The 20,814-nt window shown below is 36.0% G+C and overlaps 1 protein-coding gene across 7 annotated transcripts in view; it reads right to left on the bottom strand.

Moving 5' to 3' along the window:
* Positions 1 to 20,814, bottom strand: part of SPATA17 (spermatogenesis associated 17) — a 204,147-nt gene that overhangs the window by 182,273 nt on the left and 1,060 nt on the right. For all 7 annotated transcript variants that reach the window (XM_082703007.1, XM_082703005.1, XM_082703002.1 and 4 more), the window contains exons 2-3: positions 7,294 to 7,383; positions 5,644 to 5,725 (exon numbers count right to left, since the gene is read on the bottom strand). In XM_082703007.1, the coding sequence (XP_082559133.1) occupies positions 5,644 to 5,725; positions 7,294 to 7,383 (172 nt within the window). The remainder of the gene's footprint in view (positions 1 to 5,643; positions 5,726 to 7,293; positions 7,384 to 20,814) is intronic.

Raw genomic sequence — 20,814 nt, 5'->3', positions numbered from 1 at the left:
CACTTTAATAAGCATTTGTGGAGTGTTAATTATTATATGCCAAACACTCTGCCGAGAGACTCTACAAAATCGCCTTACAAGATACCACCACATGGAGGTGTCCTAACATCATCACAAACTCAAAAAGCTGAAAACATCTTTTTTGTAAGCTTCACTTAGTGCCCCATTCGGAATGTTTCTTATAAACATGCACACTTTTATTATCATTATAACCATTAATCAGGTCTGCGGAGATAAAAATGCAGCTGTCTTAGTAGCTTAGGAAACAAAGAGTTTCTCCTTCACATTATGGGTAGACTAGGGTTCCCTATAGTTATCTATGCTCTACGTCTCTTCCTCTTAACCCCCAGGATGAAGGAGCGGCCCAAGACTGAGGTGTGCCATTCTTATGCCAGAAGGAAAGAGGGAGAAAGCTTCTTAAAGCTTCATCTTGAGTGTGGCATATGTCCCATCCGCCCACAACACATGGCTTAGCCCAAAATCTATGAGATGGGAAAGAATCACTCTTGTATGAAGAAGAGGGTAGTGAATAATTTTGATGCACAGATAAAATCACCAGCTGTGTTGACCACAGCAAAAGTCTTCCAACATATATATCCCTGTGAATCACGTAATCAGTTAGCAAAAATGTCGGCAGGCTTTCTATGTGACATTTGCTGTGATACATTTGTGATACAGTAAAATTAAACAGTTACTGCCATTCAGGAGCTCCCAGTCAAATAAGAGATGTAGATGAAGAACAGTGGGACAAATGCCTACATCAAAAAGCTAGGAAGGCACGCCTGGTCTCTGCAGTCTCCCACGATTGTACACTCAGCTTCAGGAGATCAGGGAAGGTTAATGTTAAAGTCAAGTCTGGAAAAGTAAGTAGGGCTCTGGACCCACGTGAGGCAGGTCAGAGCGAAGGAGGGAGGGAAGGCATTCTAGGCAAGGTACGGGGCATTTGTAAAATACTTGTAGGACACTGCGAATTTTGGCAATGGCCAATGATTTAATGTGTCCAAAGTATATTTTATACAGGTGTAGTAAGAAGCGAGGTTAGAGAAAAAGCAATCAGAGACTATGAAAAACCTGACATGTCACATGAAAAATGTAAACTTTTTGTAGTATGCTATGGCAAGGGCCGTAGGCATGCAAGTAAAATGATGATATTTGGACTGAAGTCAAGAGACTTTTATGAGGGGAAATGGAAAGTGCTTGATGGCTGATAGGAAATAAAGGGTAGTGAGGAGGAGATAGTGGAGAGCCTAGGATGACTGGATTTCTGGTTGAATGGTTGTACCATTTATCTGAATGAAGGAATACATAAAGAGGAACAGGTTTGAGGTACCTGAGGGACACACAGAGATTTTAATAAGGAGTTAGCATGTGGATCTATATAGATCAGAAACTGAGAACTTGAGGCAAACCACCACATCTTCCTGAGCTCCCATTTTTCTATCCATAAAATGAAAATAACAAATGCACTTTCTACTTAATAGATTGTTGGAAAATATTAAATAATGAATATACTGTGTTCCAAAATATAGTGTTCCAAAATTCATGGTTTATGCACCACACCCAGTGGGTATTATAAATATAAAGTTTTTAAACAAGAAATTCCTTTTAAAATGTAGGAAATTACTCTTTAAAAGTCCCATTCACACCAACCTTCTGCGAGTCCCCAAATTCTTTGAGCCACCCAGATCAACATCCCTCCCACCTCCCATCACACCATGCTCATTCCCAATTTCAAAGCCTCACTCATGGCATTGCTATTATTGCGTATATAGCTGTTAGGTCAAAAAATATATATGCATAATAAATTTGGGAAATGACGATTTGAACATAGTTACTACAGACTATGTGTGTGACAGGATAATTAACGTAGACTTAAACAATTCCTGTCGACTTCTTTCAATCCTGTCCTCCCCCCAACCCAAGAACGTAGCAGGTCCTTTCATGTGTTCTGCCTCAGATGGCTTATGTGTGACTGTGCATCCCTACTGAGCTTCGCTTTCTTAAAACCTGAGCTCTGAGAAATTATGCTGGAATGGGAGAGAGATAGTAAGAGGAGAGATATGGGCAGAGAAAGAGAAATAAAAGATTCCACATGTCTGGAGAAGAGCTGGGCATTAGCTTCTTAAAATAAGGAAATGTAACATTTGGCATTACTGTCACTTCTTTTTTTTTTTTTTTTTTAACATCTTAATTTTATTTTTTCCAGTGTTCCAAGGTGGCTAAGACTCTAGGACTAAAGTTGGTGGCACCTGTGAAGGAGACAGGACTGGAAGTACTAGCGATATTGGGATATTGACAAAAATTCCCATTCCTTTTATGTGGCCCACCAGCCAGAGAGTTCTCAAAGGATGAACACTGAAGATCAAATACATGGGCCAGGACAAAGGACCTCCTCTGAATGAAGCTCCACAAAGGTGGGGATCTCTGGTATGTTAGCACTACTTAAGCTTCCTGGACTTCTGTATAACCCAAAGGAGGGAATTCTTCAATAGTGACCTGAATTTCAACTGCCTTATCAGCTTCAGTAAATAAGCGTTTTGGAATCACATCAAACTGGGTTTTAACTTTTCTCCACACATCACTAACAGTATGTCTTTGGGGAAGTAACCATATCTGAGACTAAAATCCTTCATCTGTACAACAGTGATAATATTCATAGGACTTGTGTGAGACTTTAGTTGGTATACACATTAAACACAAAAATGTTTGCTACAGGGGTGACTGGGTGGCTCAGTGGGTTAAATTTAAAGCCTCTGCCTTCAGCTCAGGTCATGATCTCAGGTCCTGGAATCAAGCCTCACATCAGACCCTCTGCTCAGCGGTCCCGCCCCCTGCCTGACTCTCTGCCTACTTGTGATATCTAATAAATAAATAAATAATATTTTTAAAAAATGTTTGCTACAATATTTTAGGCATAGTAGTCAATCAGTAAATGACAGCTATTATAATTTCATTCAATAATTACTTATTGAGGTCCAATTATGTTATTTGAGATCTTTATGTTAGGTCCTGTATACATAGTGGCAAAAAAGGAATAAATAAAACAGACCTGTCCTAAAATAGCTTATAGCTTAACAGACTTAAAAACTATCAGAACCAATCTAAATGAGGAAAATCTCTATCATTTTTACCCCAAGAGCTCAAAGATAATTAGATACAAAATTGGAGAATAATTTAGTGATCATGCTGAGTGATATTCTTTTTGATCAAACTCAGTTAAGACACTAAAGAACAAAACAAATTTCCTAGAATGGGTCTTTATATGAATTTTTTTTTAAGATTTTATTTATTTATTTATGTGACAGACAGAGATCACATAATAGGCAGAGAAGCAGGCGTTTGATGGGGGAGGAAGCAGGCTCCCTGCTGAGCAGAGAGCCTGATGTGGGGCTCGATCACAAGACACTGAGATCATGACCTGAGCTGAAGGCAGAGGCTTAATCCACTGAGCCACCCAGAACCCCTATATGATTTTTTTTTAAAGATTTTATTTATTTATTTGACAGAGAGATATCACAAGTAGGCAGAGAGGCAGGCAGAGAGAGAGAGATGAGGAAGCAGGCTCCCCGCTGAGCAGAGAGCCCGATGCGGGACTCGATCCCGGGACCCCGAGATCATGACCTGAGCCTAAGGCAGTGGCTTAACCCACTGAGCCACCCAGGTGCCCCTTCATATGAATTTTTTAAAATATTTTTTCAGCAACCTCAACATCATTAGAATAAATACAGATTCCCAAGTTGAATACATTGACAATAGCCCCTGAAATGTTTATACTCTTGTATATTTGACAAAAGAGGTCTCAATCATTTATAACCTTCTTACTAGTGGCTTGTAAGTAGCAATTCCAGCAATGGAAGTTAAGTCAGTAATGCTCATGGAAAGCCATATGCATACATATATTTTATTGTCTTGTCTATACATTGACATAGACCCCCAACTATGAATGAATAATGGGGCTGAAGATCACTCAGCACTCCAAAGAAAATACCTTAATTTTTTGATCATCCCATTTAAGTAATCTGATTCTATTAAAAGTGGGTTTGAAGGAGCTTCTGCTGACCAAATCAATTTGAACACCAAACCAATTAGTGACAGTAATTTAGTATAGCCCACTGAATAAAACAGGAATCCATGAGTTCATACTGATATAAAAAATTTTAAAAAGGACAAACAAAGAGCTTTTTCTTATAGTAACATGCTAACAAGTAAATGTAGAAGAAATGACAGAGTTAGAAAATTGCTATTTAAGAAATATAATTGATTCTGGACAAAGCCATCAGTGAATGCTAAACCTAGTGTAAAAACGCTTGACGATCAAGAAGATACACACACACACACACACACACACACACACACACACACACACACAGAGTTTTGAAATACCCCCCTGGATGGTTCAGTTGGTTAAGCATCTGTGCCGTAAAAGCATCACTGTGGTTTTAAAACTAGCTATAAGAGAGACCCAACAGTTACAAAAAAGTTCAGGGCCGAATTACTGTTTGAATACTTAGTTTCACTAAATCTAAAATAGTAGGCTCTTCCTCCAAACAGTTCCTATACTTTTTCAACATGTTTTAAAGTTTTTTTCACTAAAGGTGAATGCTTATCGCTTACTTACCTACTTACTTTTATCTTTCCCTCTCTATATCTTTTAATTTCACTTAGATGTAACTAATCAAGAACAAATGAAAAACAAATTTACATTATTATAGTCGAAAATAGTAACAAACCAAAAAATAAATGAAGTAGGCCACTAATTAGAAGCTTTCTCACTTTGTATTAAAAATAAATGTTTTTTTCTTAATATCCTAAAGCTCTTAGCTGAAGTGTAAGTTGGCATGCTACCATATACTTCTACAAGACTATCAGTGCATAGAGATGGTTGTGGTAAACCACATTTATGGCAAATCTTGAAAATATCCCAGCAGCCGATATCCCCACAGCCAATAACAGACAATGCTAAAATCACCTTATTTTTATATTTTATAGAATTAATTTTGGCCACTTTAATTCATTTAATGTGTACTGACTATGCTATAAAACAGGGATTAATCTAAGTGTTGATGGCCCAAAAATGAACAAGCTGCTGTGCCTACCCTGAAAGGGCTCAACACCTAGAACCTGGAGAAAATCATTGACAAATAAGTGCACATAAATGCATACACTGTGAAAGTTACTTTAACAAAAAGAAAATGTCTGGTGTCATCTGGGTACGAAGAAATGAGTCATCAATTCTCCATGGAAAATCAGAAAAGGCTTCTCAGAAGAGGTCTCATTCTAAAATTTAAGCCCAATTTTCTTGTTGTTGTTGTTTTTGTTTTTAAGATTTTGTTTATTTACTTATTTGTTACAGAGAGAGAGAGCACAAGGAGGCAGAGTGACAGCAGAGCATCAGAGGCAGAGAGAAAAGCAGGCTCCCCACTAAGAAAGCGCCCAACACAGAACTCGATCCCAGAACCCTGGATCATGACCTGAGCCAAAGTCAGTGGCTTAACCAACTGAGCCACCCAGGCGTCCCAAGCCCAATTTTCTTTTTATGTAAATATTTACAGCAATAACTACCACGCTGCATGTAAATATGACTAAAGTTACAGTACATTGTATAATTCAAATGCTAACATACATAAATTTTATAATATTTACCTTTACAAGTAGCCGATACTCTTCTCTGCCTGAGTAACCTCTCCACCATTTTTGAATAACAGTTGCTACTCTATGTAAATACCTGGGTGAAAAAATAGACTTATTAGTATGCTTCCTTGAACAAGATTATTGTTTAAATTTTTTCTTAGACTGTATCTTTCACAATTCAAGAACTCAAATTCAAAGGCAAATTTTTGTGTACTTTTAAAGGGTTGAGCTATCATTCTGCAATAGAATTAACCATTTCTAAAAGTAGAAAAAAGGGACAGAAATAAATATTCAGTATTCCTTTTGGGCTTATGATTAAATTTCAAATACTCTTCAATACTAATTCTTGGAAATATTTTTGAATGTTAAGACTATAAAACAGGTCAAAGGAACAAGAAATAAGCCAGGCAGTATTGGTATAAGTCATCGTAAGTACTTTGAAGTAATTCTTGAGGTAAGGAAACACTTCCTTTTTCATGCTTATATTTCCCAGTCAATCTAAGCTAATGACAAGTTAATCTGCTGAATTAAAAAAATACTCTCTTTGTTGTCATGTTCCTCATTGGTATGGGGGGGCCAAAAGAGAAATCTCATCTTCGCATGGATCTGCAAGTCAGGATCCCACGAGCTAACAGAAGACACTAGACACTATAACCCCACTTGATCATCTGAATGAGTTATTATGTACTAGGTTTTTTCTTCTTCCACCTTATCCAGGCAATGCTTTTCAGAATTGTGAGAGACTGAAGGAAAGTTTGAGTGCTGAAGAAAAAGTGAGAGCAATTACGATAGAGAGTACAGCTTTAGTCTCTTTACAATCAGGACTGCAGCATTCTCATATCATTTGCCCTTATGGATCAACATGCTGAAGAAGACTGGAACAAGTTCCTTTGTTTTATTTTATTTTGTTTTTCCTTTTTTTTTTTTTAAAGATTTTTTTTTTTTTTAAATTTCTTCATGTAACAGAGAGAGATCACAAGTAGGCAGAGAGGCAGGCAGAGAGAGAGGGGGAAGCCGGCTTCCCGCTGAGCAGAGAGCGCAATGTGGGGCTCGATCCCAGGACCCTGAGATCATGACCTGAGCCAAAGGCAGAGGCTTAACCCACTGAGCCACCCAGGCTCCCTGTTTTTCCTTTCTTAACAATCAGTGAATTCATTGCTATAAATAAAGTCCAGTCATTTGTCATATTCTATGGAATTCGAAGGAAAGAATCTAATCAAGTATGTTTATGATATTGAGTACTTTTTAAAATTAGAGATATGGTTGATATAATTTAGTTTTTTGATATGTAAGAAAAGACCAGAAAAAGTTATTTCTTTAAAAAGGACATCATATAGGGGCTCCTGAGTGGCTCAGTGGGTTAAGCCTCTGCCTTCAGCTCAGATTATGATCTCAGGGTCCTGGGATCAAGCCCTGGGCTCTCTGCTCAGCGGGGAGTCTGCTTCCCCCCCCTCCCCCACCCCCTGCCTGACTCTGCCTACTTGTGATCTCTGTCTGTCAAATAAATAAATAAAATCTTAAAAAAAAAAAGACATCATATAATTTATTAAGTTCATTATAAGGAAAAGATTATTTGTAATCAACACTTACATGAATAAATCATATTTTCTAATGAGTGTGTTTTTATCATATATCTGACATTCCCATAACAAAATCATATACCTGATATATGCCCGAACTTGACATCCTCGAAACCAGCTCTGGATTTTAACTGCTGCATCATACTCCTTTTTCCTAAATACATCTACAACACTAAAAAGAAATTTTTTAAAGCATTTCATTAATGACTAATATAATTCCAAAGCAAATCAACTTGTTAAAACTTAACCATTAATTTCTTCCAAAATTATAATTATAATTCAGATGTCATTTTAAATAAAATTAAAATACAAAATAAAGCATTTCAGAAATCATGAGCTATATTTTTAAAATTAACCTTTCTCTGAGAGGCCATGTGCTTTCAACAGCTTTACTTTTTCTTTCATTTTTGTAATCACCTATTTTGCAACTAATTAATTTACCAGTGATTCTCATAAAGAAATAAAACAACATGCATTTTTTTCATTATTTTAAAACCGTAATTACTTGAATTTACTATTTGAATGCCACTACTACACATATCATGCAAGATTAAAACGCCTGCATATTTGACTCCATGCATCAGTTAACTGAACTGCCTCTAAGTAACATGAATCCATCCCAGAATGCTTATTCTAGATAGAATTCTCAGAAATTCTATTTAAGCTAAAGCAGGGGCAGGGCCATAGGCTTATAAAGACAAGAAATTCAGCTTTTAGATTTTACTGATTTACAGCAAAAACAGGTTTAGTCAAGACAGATCTCCATTTTATTTTTACCAGTCATTATAATTCTCCCTCCCCGTCCCGATTAGATATGATATTGCTTAAGGCAATTACTGTGTACCACAAAGTAATTTCTTTCCTAGAATGCTGGTTGGCACCTAATTAGCACTTTATGTTTGCTGAATGACTTAAGAATGGCTAACCATTTATTTCTTAATTTTGCTTTAATTCCCTCAAAATAGTGTTTCCTTGGACAGGTTATTTTTTTGTGGTTATTATATTCTGGATTAACTATATAGATTTCATTAAATTTATATGTTATAATTAGAACAGAAACAGAAGGGGGAAAAAAACCTCAAACAATGAAATTCTTAAACAATACTATGAACTTGACTAAGAGAAAGAAACTATGATGAGCAGTTACGCTGTCAGTGGCAAAAAGCTGGAGAAACAAGTAGATGGATTATAGTCCCAGATAAGCAGAAAAGAGAGTTACCTAGAAAGGACTCTAAAGGACTCAAAAAAGCAAACGGAAAACAAAAACTATGCATCCATCAGTGATCCAGATATGAAGAGCAGCAGAGAGAATTACACAAACCGGTGAGGTTAAGAGGACACTCTGGACAATTAGAAGAAATGAAAGTGCAATTATCATTGTATGTTTGTTCTACATCTACAAAATTATAGGAGAGACATGTATAAAGCATATTCTTGGTTCAAATGATTGTGCTCCACATGGCAGAGAGAACAGCTTGAAGTATTTCACTCCCCCGAGCCTTCTCTGACTCCCCAGACTACAGCAGACCTTACCATTGTACACTCCAATAGCTCTTAATATTTAACATAGTCATGTATCATGACTGATTGATAATGGTCTTTCCACTAAACTTTAAAATCTAAAAATCCACAATATTACCCCCTTCCTCCCACACGCATCCTCAGTGGCTCCAGAGGGAACTGATGTTTCTCCTAACAGTCTATGACTTACCAAAGCTGCTTTCTCCTGGGGAATAGCATGCCTATTACAGACTATTTAATCCCTGTGAAGACTGTCACACAGGAGCATCTATCACTATACCTACTCACAACATTAAAATATTATCCCCATTTGACAAAGGAAGATACTAAGGGAGACAGAGGTATAGGGATATGTCTAAGGTCACATCTTAATAAATGTCGGAGCTGAAATTTTATCCTACATAGTTTGGCTCCAAAAGCTGGATTCTTAACCATCACTGCATGGGAAGGAATGATAAAAATAGGAGATGGGAGGAAAGTGAAAGAGGAGGAATAAAAAGAAAGGGGAAAAAAAAAAAAAGAAGAGTGCACACAAGCCATTTTCAAATATAAAATTAAAAATTTTGTGTCATAGAAGAGCATCAGTCTCCTAAAACAATAAAATAAACTGGGACTAAGATATGAAAAGACATCAACATCTACGGTAAAAAATCAAAAATGTCATCTTTGGGCATTTAGTTTGACAAGTTCATTACAGATTTTGGATACTAGCCCTTTATCTGATATGTCATTTGCGAATATCTTCTCCCATTCTGTCAACTGTCTTTTGGCTTTGTTGACTGTTTCTTTTGCTGTGCAAAAGCTTTGGATCTTGATGAAGTCCCAATAGTTCATTTTTGCCCTTGCTTCTCTTGCCTTTGGCAATGTCTCCAGCAAGAAGCTGCCGCAGCTGAGGTCAACAAGATTGCTACCTGTGTTCTCCTCAAGGAAATTTTAATGGAGTCCTGTCTCACACTGAGGCCTTTCATCCCTTTTGAATCTATTTTTGTATGCGGAATAAGGAAATGGTCCAGTTTCATTCTTCTGCATGTGGCTGTCCAATTTTCCTAACACCATTTATTGAAGAGACTCTTTTTTCCATTGGACATTCTTTCCTGCTTTGTCGAAGATTAGCTGACCATAGAGTTGAGGATCTATTTCTGGGCTCTCTATTCTGTTCCATTGATCTATGTGTCTGCTTTTGCCAAGTACCATACTGTCTTGATGATTACAGCTTTGTAATAGAGTTGAAGTCTGCAAAGAAGACATCCAGATGGCCAACAGACACATGAAAAAGTGCTCAATGTCATTCCGCATCAGGGAAATACAAATCAAAACCACAATGAGATATCACCTCACACAGTCAGAATGGCTAAAATTAACAAGTCAGGAAATGACAGATGTTGGAGAGGATGCAGAGAAAGGGGAATCCTCCTACACTGTTGGTGGGAAGGCAAGCTGGTGCAGCCACTCTGGAAAACAGCATGGAGGTTCCTCAGAAAGTTGAAAATAGAGATACCCTATGACCCAGCAATTGCACTACTGGGTATTTACCCTAAAGATACAAATGTCCTGACCCAAAGGGGCAGGTGCACCCAAATGTTTATAGCAGCAATGTCCACAATAGCCAAACTATGAAAAGAACCTAGATGTCCATCAACAGATGAATGGATAAAGAAGAGGTGGTATGTGTATGTGTGTGTGTGTGTGTGTGTGTGTGTGTGTGTGTAATGCAGCCATCAAAAGAAATGAAATCTTGCCATTTGCAATGACATGTATGGAACTAGAGGGTATTATGCTGAGCGAAATAAGTCAATCAGAGAAAGAAAATTATCATATGATCTCCCTGATATAGGAATTTGAGAGGCAGAGTGGGGGGTCTGGGGAGTAGGGAAGGAAAAAATAAAACAAGATGGGATCTGGAGGGAGACAAACCATAAGAGACTCTTAATCTCACAAAATAAACTGAGGGTTGCTGGGAGGTTGCTGGGAAGGGAAAGGTGGTTGGGTTATGGACACTGGGGAAGGTATGTGCTATGGTGAGTGCTGTGAAGTGTGTAAGCCTGACAATTCACAGACCTATACCCCTGGGGCAAATACTATATGTTAATAAAAATTATTTAAAAAATCAAAAATTTCAGATATACCAGGTATGGGTGAGAATGGAGTGCAACAGGAACTCATAATATTGCTGGTAAAAAATAACTCAGCCTTTAAACACATACAGAAAATTTTCACTTATATGAACAAAAAGCTCACAAAAGTTTAGGACGTTAAATAAGGAAAGAAAAAAGAAAGTTGAATTTTAAGAGACAGTATTTTGCAGTTATGGAAGTTAATAGTAACATAGCAGGAAGGGAGACCATGGTTGAGCAGTACCAATGCTGTGAAGAAGTCATGAAGACAAGGTCAGTGTTTCAAAGAGTTGCAGCATTCCAGGGAATCTTTTTTCTTTTAAAATCATATCCTAGCCAGTAAAATACGATAGTACAAAATTTAAAATGTCATTATAGCAAAAATAGAAAAGATACAGTAATACAATGTCCAGTAGAGCAAGCAATTCAAAGATGATAGAGTGTGAAGAAGGAAAAAATAATTTTATTCAGTAAGGCTGATGTGAAGTGAAATTCATGATGAGATAAAACAGCTCTTTATGGGTATTTAACCTAACATTTAATATGATTATAGATCTGTTTTCCTTGTTTTTAATATACTTTATTTTAAATACTGAAAATAGTTGTCATTCCTACCCCACCAACAATCAACAAGTCTTTCAAAACAGGAGATAGGTGCCTGGGTGGCTCAGTAGGTTAAGCGTCTGCCTTCAGGTCAGGTCATGATCCCAGGGGCTTGGGATCCAGCCTCCAAAGGGCTCCCTGCTCAGCAAGGAGTCTGCTTCTCCCTCTGCCCCTTCCCCTGCTCATGCTCCCGCTCTCTCAATAAAATAAATAGGTAAAATATTTTTTTAAAAAGGAAGAAAAAAATATTGAAGTAAGACACACGAATATATCTAATACTTTTAAGCTAATGTATAGCTTGAACCTACACTTCACTTATTATTGTTATTAGAAATGTGGAATAAGCAATCATATTTCTGTTTTGGCTTTGTTTTCTAATCCCTTCTGGTAATAATACTAACATGTAATACATAGTCAAGAAGAAGATTAAATTATTTCTTCTTAAACTTACGAACACCAATGTATATAAACATAAGCACAGATACACTAATAAGAACTATACATCTTAATTAAAGGGAAATATTTTAAAAAATAACTAGTAGTTAACTTACTGCTAAGTTTTAATTTCTATGCTGTAATTCAACTTCCATACACATTTCTCTGTTGTCCTTTTTTTAACTGCTTAAAAAATGAAATTTACAGATACTTGGGTTACCACTGGGATGCTGAATACTCGTACAATATGTCATGAACTGCTAGACTTTTTGTGTTTAAAATGAAAAATGTGGGTAACACTTTATTTTAATGGTATATTAATTAGTTCCAAATTATAATGAAAATCCTATAGCAGTGAATAAAATATGACATCTACATGAATTTGAAATAAATTTATTATGATCAGTATTATCACAATGAATACTAAATGAATTAATAATGATGAAAGACCAAAAGTATTACCAGGAATGTAATAAAACATTGAAAAAAGCTGCAAGTTTCCAGTCACTTTATCATCAACTAGAAATAAGTACTATAACCCCGGATAACACTATATTCATGTGTATCATTAGCGGCTGGAAATTAATTGACAATAAATAGAAAATGGAAAAAAAATGTGTAGCTAAATGTCTTTCCAGTAATGTGCAAAAAATACACATTTTACACATCAACATACTGTTTAGTTTGACCTATGTGTACTAGCTCCTGAATTAAAACTAGATTAAAAACCCAATCTTCTTTGCTTCTCATTACCCTTTGGCTTTTAACTACTTTAGATACTAGGAATAAAATTCCAATATTAGCTGCCCTACATTGTAAAATATATTGATGTGTAAAACAGTTTTTGCTTCTCACTTCACTATTAGGTCTCAAGGATGTCAAGCTTCTTAAAGGCAGAAACTATGTTTAATCTATACTGTGTTTTAATTATCACTCATGTGCCTAATAAGAGGTCAATAACTATTTGAAAAATATAAACTACATTTTAGAATCTAGAAGCCATGTTGTGTTTTCATTAATAGTCCTCATTATTATTATTATTTCACAGCTCAATGAATAATGAGTTACAAATACATATGTATTAGATCATAAAGTAGGAATTAACATGCAGATTCATAACATATTTGCAAAATGTTTGATTATTGACTTTTCTACCTCTTCCTTCTTACCTTCTCTTCATTTCCTGAACAATTAAGTCCTAAAGAAATTGGCAGTGGGGAAGGAAACCAGGAATCTGTGCTAGAGGGTTGGGAGTGTTCGGGGATGGGCAGTCACAGTGGCTCAGCTAAGCCTGTGTAGGTAAGGTGGGCATCTATCTACATGTAGGCCTGGGCTGGGGTAAGATGTCACAATCTAAGGACACTGTTCCCATGGACAGAAGGCCTAACTCTGGGTGTCAAGGAAAGGTGAGGAAAGCCTCCACAAGGTTGGGTGGAACAGGGAATAAGAACCCAAGAATGATTGGTGGAACAGGGAGTAAGAACCCAAGAATGATGGAAAGGGTATCCAAGCTGGGGAATGAGTGATAATCCAACATGGAGAGGTGGAGCCCACACCCCAGGAAAAGGGAATCCATAAAAGAGAGGACAGTTATGGTTACGGTGACAGAAGTTTTGTTATATACAGAAGGATTGGTCCAATAAGTGAATATATGAAAGATAATGAGAGCCAGGTTCAGCAGCATTAGAAAAGGAAAAGGAGATAAACTAGAGTTAATCCTGTGATGCTGGATTTGAAATGGAATTGTCAATGTAAACACATGGATTTCAATATATACATGGATGGATGGATAAATGAAGTACAGATGCAGACTGAACACAAAGCATATATACACATCTTTTCTTGCTCTGTCCACTTGTGAGACCCTGAAAGTGGGAACACCCAATAGCATGAGCATCCACTAAAAGCAGCAAGCATTCTTTGGAGAAATGGATGACTCCAGAGTTTAGGTGGGAAAAGAAAAAGATGAGCCTTGAACATTTTTTGTGTGCATCGGAAAGCAAGAAAGTATTACCATCATCAGCACACAAAAGAAAATCTTACAGTGGCTCCCATTGGACAAATCTAAGACAATACTAGCATGAACCTAAGTAATATAAGTAATGTTAACCCAATGAATAGGAACCTATGAGTCCATAATAGTATGCATAATAAATAAATTGAAAAATTAATGAGGAATGGAATACATACAGAGTTTCAAATCACCTACTTTTGAAAATACCTACTAATTACAAAGGGAAAAAAGAGAGACCATAACAATAGAGAAGTCTAGCTGAAACTATCTTAGTCAACAATCCAAATAGTTACCATCAGTAATGGGACAAATCAAATTATGCAGTATCTGGTAGGATGCATTAAAAAAGATTACAGGATCACTTCTGTGACATTTCTGCCAAAGATACATAAGCTGAATCTAATCAAGAAGAAAAAAAAATCAGACAAACCCAAATTGAGTGAACTTTTACAAAATAATTGATCTGTGATTTTCAAAAATAAGGTGGTTATGAAAATCAAAGAAAAACTGAGAAAATGTTCCATATTAAAGTTAACTAAAGAGATAAGATACATATAATCCTTTTTCTATAAAGAACATTAGTGAAACAATTGGCAAATCTTGAATGGAATCTGGAGATCAGATGGCAGAAATGTATCAATGTTAATTTCTTGATTTTGACAGTGGAATTTTGGTTATACAATGTCCTTAAGTGAAAGAATGGGGGGATGGGGGGCAATGGGTCATGAGGTTGCAACTTACCCTCATATGATTTGTGAAAAAACAAAAACAAAAACAAAACTTCTGTACTGTATTGCAACTTCTTTAAGTTTCAGATTATTTCAGAATTTTTAAATATATATGTATGTATATATACGTACATATGTTTATACACACACAAAAGAATGGCATCTCAGAACTTTTATTTTATTCAAATAGTTTTACAATTTAAAATAATTTTGACATTTAAAGTAAACTAAAGATAGGAAAATGATCATACATAAGGACATTTGTAATGATAAAGAAGTTAATTAAGAAAATGTAATAGTCCTAAATGAGTATGCACCTAATAACCTAATAATAGTGCTTCAAAATATGTGAAACAAAACCTGACAAAACTAAAAGGAGAAAGAACAAATTCACAATAACGGTTAGATATTTCAATATATCTCTCTGAATAGTTGACAGGACAACTATACAAGAAATCGATAATAATATAGAAGACCTGAACAACACTATCAACCAATCTGAAGCTAATCAATTTCTAAAGAACACTACCCAACAATATCTATCTAAGGTCTTACCTAAGGTCTTCAAGTTCACTGATGTTTTATTTACAGGATTTTAATCTGATATTAAGTCCATCTGAATTTTTTGTTTCAGATCATCTGTTCTGTGTCTCTAAAAGTTTCATCTGCTTCTTATTTCCATTTCACTCCTCATTATGCTTACATTTTCCCTAAAGTCCTTAAGCATGTTTTGAGAGCTATTTAAAACTCATTGTAGGCTAATTCTATCATCTTTGTATTTCCAGGTCTGTTTCTATTAATCAATTTTTTTTCTTCCTCATTATAGGTCATGGTTTGCTACATTTTTGTCTTACTACTAATTTAGAAATAGATGCTGGACAATATGAATGCTAAGCTGCTGAGTTTGAATTTTTTTTTTTCTGAGTTTGAATTTTGCTCAGAAATTACTGCCAGTCATAAAACTGGAGTAATTGTCTAGATAGCCTCATTTGTTTCCTTTCAGCAAGAGAGTATAATCCTACATTGTCTGTTGCAACACAATGTCTAAAAATAATTTTTCACCTATTTTGTTCACTTTTCTGATTTTTCACATTGGTAAGCCAAGTTTTCTACCCACTACATCTTCATGACCACTTAATTTATATGTTGAATTTTGTGTTTGCAAAATAAAATTTTTGTTTCAGAATATTTTTTCCTTATTTACTATTTATTTATAAGTAATACACGAATACCCAATGTTCAACATAAAATTTTAAACGGTACAGAAAAATATAGAGAAAAATATTAAGATACCATTTCAACCTTCCTTATCCTCCAAGTCTTAAAAATCTAAACACTATTGGGCGCCTGGGTGGCTCAGTGGGTTAAGCCGCTGCCTTCGGCTCAGGTCATGATCCCAGGGTCCTGGGATCAAGTCCCGCATCGGGCTCTCTGCTCAGCAGGGAGCCTGCTTCCCTCTCTCTCTCTCTGCCTGCCTTTCTGTCTACTTGTAATCTCTGTCTGTCAAATAAACAAATAAAATCTTTTAAAAAAAAAATCTAAACACTATTAACAGTTTGTTATCTATGATTTCATATACTGTGTCTCTCTGCATAAATACATAAAAATTTCATACTAAATGTACTATGTATTTTTCTATGACCTATTTTTTAACCTTAATCTGTCTGTCTTGGGGGGGGCATTTGTCATTATATATAAAAATTTCACTTTTAAACTGCTACTTAATATTCCATTATGTGTATAAGCCTTAATTTATTTAATCAGATTAGTTACAAATACACACAAGGTATTTTCAGGTTGTTGTGTTTTTTTCCTATTAGAAATAATGCTTAAAAAAAAAGATAGAATGCTTTAATGAACACCTTTATACATAACCCTGTACATAAAATACCTTTGTGCACAAATTGTGTACACAATAGATTTCTACAAGTCAACGTGACATGCATTTGATAAATTACTATAAATTGAATTGTTTTTGTAGTTTTAAATCACAATTGCTTGTTACTATTATATAAAAAAGACAACTGCTTTTTGTGTATTGGGTATTGTGCCTTACAGCCTTGCTAAATTCACTTATTTCTAGATCTTTTTTGTAGGTAGCTTAGTTTTTTTTTTTTAATTTTTTTTAAGATTTTATTTATTTATTTGAGAGAGAGAGAGAAAGCATGAGAGAGGACAGGTCAGAAAGAGAACCAGACTCCCCGCTGAGTGGGGACCCCCCCCCGGGACTCCTCCCACCATGTGGGACTTGATCCTAGGACTCCAGGATCACAACCAGAGCCTAAGGCAGTTGCTTAACCAACTGGGCCACCCAGGCTCCCCCATAGCTTAGTTTCCTACACACACAATCATGTTATCAGTGAATAAAGCCAATTTTGCTTCTTCCTTTGCAATTTTTAAAACTTGAATTTGTCTTGCAATATTTAAAACCAGGAAAGAAAGTATGGAATGTTCAATTAAGGGTTAGAGACAATTTCTATACTAAGAGCTAAGCCCCTCTCTCACATGATATATGCACATAAACACAACTGCACAGTGAAGAAAAATATAATAAAATTTCTAAAATATTAGTAGTAAACACAGAATATTTTCTTATAACCATGGGTTGAGAAAAAATTATTCCAAGAGAGGTAAAATCCCTGAAGTAAAAAAAAAAAAACAGTTTGACAACTTTGGCCTCATAAAACTTTAAAAATTGAAAGATACTATGGCAAGCAGTACTCTAAACTTGAAACATGCAGCACTGTCTTTGGGAGTGGGTGATGGGAGAGACTGTGGGGAGTTCTGGGGTCAGTAAAGAGACTGGCCTCCAGACTAATTGTTATTATCACACAGGCTGGAAGAGTGAGGAGGAAATTGGGGTTACAAGCTGCATAAGGAATGACCTGCATTACTAGTAGTGAGACAATTAGCAAGACTATTGCTGTAAAACTGGGAAGGTACAATGTATTGATGAATTTTTGAACTTGCTCAAGGAGGTATTTAGGAAGCAAACTGCAAGTGCCTCTTGGATTAACTGCATAGAATTTGGGATATCCCATAAATCTCAGTTAACAGTGTTCATCTAGGTTTAACTATCAATACTACACGTATAATTGTTCATTAGTGTTTCTATTATTTCTTTTGCTCTTCTTCCCCTATCTTGAGATCTCTGTTCTAATTTAATACTCACTTGATTTCAGAGTGTGTTTTTTAATCCATTTCCTCAGATAAAAGTATATGCATGACAGAACTCTTAAGTCTTTATGTATCTGAAAATCTTTCTTTCATCAAAAAAAAAAAAAAGTGAGGGGGCGACTGGGTAGCTCCCTAGTGGGTTTAACCCAGTGGGTTAAGCCTCTGCCTTCTGCTCAGGTCATGATCCCAGGGTCCTGGGACTGAGTCCCACATCGGGCTCTCTGCTCAGCGGGGAGCCTGCTTTCCCCTCTCTCTCTGCCTGCTTCTCTGCTTACTTATGATCTCTGTCTGTCAAATAAGTAAATAAAATCTTTAAAAAAAATAAAAAGAAGTGATTAAGATCTTTGCTGGGTTAGATTTTTCAGATATTGCCTTGAATAATCAGTAACTGCTGTCCTTTTCTCTTCTACATCCCTGTATTGCACAGGAGCCATTCGATGCTTCTCTCTTCCTTGGCAAATAACTTTATTCTTTTCTGTCTTAGATTAGGAGCTTATATAATTTTTTTCTGTATCCTTGAAATTTTGCCAGGTAATATCTAAAAACTGTCTTAAAATAACATCCTGTGTGGTACTCAGAGTCCTTTCCATTCAAAGCCATACTTTTTCTTCAGTTTAGGAATGTTTTCTTTGATTATTTCTTCATTATTAATTTGTCATTTTCTCCCTACACTCCCCAGTTCTGCAGTGCCTACCATTCACATACTAAATCCCCTGGCTATGTCCTCCATGTTGCTTTCCTAAAACATTTACATTTCAAGTAGTGACTATTTTAAAATTCATTTATTATATTTTTAACTGAAAATATTTTCTTAAAAATTGGTTATAACTTTTTTTCCTTTATTTTTATTTCTGTAAAACTTCTCATTACATTTATATTAAAGTTTACCCCAGTGTAAACCATTAATTCTGACTGTACAGTAGCCTCCTGTTCTGGTTTCTTGGCTTAATATCCTTCCACCAAATGAACATACTTTGAATGGCCTGTGGAATTTTCTCTATTTGAATCTCATTTTCCTTTTTTCCTCAGGCAAAGAGGGAATAAATACATAATTTGTAAGGATGTTTAAGAATTAAATGATAGAGGGACGCCTGGGTGGCTCACTGGGTTAAGCCGCTGCCTTCGGCTCAGGTCATGATCTCAGGGTCCTGGGATCCAGTCCTGCATTGGCCTCTCTGCTCAGCAGGGAGCCTGCTTCCCTCTCTCTCTCTGCCTGCCTCTCTGTCTACTTGTGATCTCTCTCTGTCAAATAAATAAATAAAATATTTTAAAAAAAAGAATTAAATGATAGACCTGTACAAAGTTCCTTTTCTAGTCTTTTTTTTTTTTTTTTTTTTGCAAAACGAGGCCTCACAGGAACTCTTGTGAGAAATGTAGATTCTCTCACTGTAACTGAGACCCACTGAATCAGAATCTATATTTTAACAACATCCTTAAGTGATTCTAATGAACACTACAGTTTACAAAGAGCTGATCTAGTGAATAACACATGAGAAATAATAATAATTTCTTAAACCACCTGTGTCCTTTTTTCATGTATTAATATTTTATATCATTTTTGTCCCCAAATTTATCAATACCCTGGTGTTGTTTTAACTAGGGAAACTTTGGAATTCTGATTCCTTCATGATCTTTAGAGACTTTCCTTTATATTGAAACTATTACTACTAATAATAATAAATGAAATGTAAGGAATCCCAGCCTATTCTCATCATGGCCTTCTCATAGCTCTTACCTTTTCTCCAAGTAACCTCCAATTTGGGGGAAATGTTCCCAGTGTCAAAACCAAAAGATGGGGACAAAAGTTTACACTGAAATCTGCAGGAAAAAAATCATGTCTATTTGCATGTGTAAGGCATTTCACCAGCCTTTTTTTTTAGAACAGTGTTCTTGAGCTCTAAAAGTAGAGTTTAATATATTAACATGTAACATTGTGATAACCAAATGAAGTATTATATGAAAAACTTCCTAGTAAAAATCCCAGCATATAATCAGTGCTCAAGAAATGTTAGTTGTTTCACTTTCACTCATCCTTACTCTGTTGTAATTACTTTTTTAAATGCCTATATTCTACATTAGGCTGTGAACATCAGGAGGGATGCAGCTTACTTCTTTATATAGGCAGGTCATGAATACAGGACACATCCTTTAAGGGAATGCTCAATAAGTGGTTAAGGTGTTTATCTGTAATTACAGTAAGAGATAATAAGTAATTTCCACCTTTAGCAATTTTTAGTAGTTTACTTAAACCAAGACTAATGACTGATTCAAAGACTTATGTATGGAATTACTAAAGAATTACTGTGCGTCTATCATGAATGAGGAATTACGATAGACACTAGAAACCTAAATGATAAGCAAAAAACGACACTCCCCACTTCTAGTTTAAGAGGCAAAGATAGATATGCCCAAACAGAATGTAAAACGGAATTGCGATTAAGAGATCCGCAGTGCCGGAAGAATGCGGTCAGAGAGATCAATGTTAGACTAAGAACAGCTCAGCAAAATCCCGTCGGATGGACACATTTTTCCTGGGTCTGCCATCTCCCTATAGTCTACCATTATCTAACTGACTTACACGGTTTCTCTTAAGTTGGAAAAATCCCCGGAGGCATTGCTTCCAGAAAGCCGTGGTCAAAACAAAACTCTTCCCCGAGGAAGAAGTTTGGGTGTAGAGAGATGGATAAGGCTACCAGTATCTTCCTTACTCCTCTACTTAATGGTTAACATATTGATACTGATAATCTCGTTAGAAAAGTTTAGATACTGTCCCTTTGGGAAGACCCGAGAGTCCTTACAACAGTTGAGTTCAGTATTTGTGAAATAATGGAGGCTGAGTTCAATATCTGTGAAATAATGGAGGCTCAAATCTCCAGGGAGAAAACACACACACACACACACACACACACACACATCCCACCCCACCCCCATCCAGCTAGGGAGCCTGGATGCTCCCATTAGGCTATTAAAACTTCAACAGGGGGGCGCCTGGGTGGCTCAGTGGGTTAAAG

Source organism: Mustela nivalis, assembly GCF_964662115.1.
Source record: "Mustela nivalis genome assembly, chromosome: 16".
In the NCBI taxonomy this organism is placed as follows: domain Eukaryota; kingdom Metazoa; phylum Chordata; class Mammalia; order Carnivora; family Mustelidae; genus Mustela; species Mustela nivalis.
The sequence above is the reverse complement of the archived record's forward strand: the minus strand, read 5'-3'. Positions and strand labels throughout refer to the sequence as shown.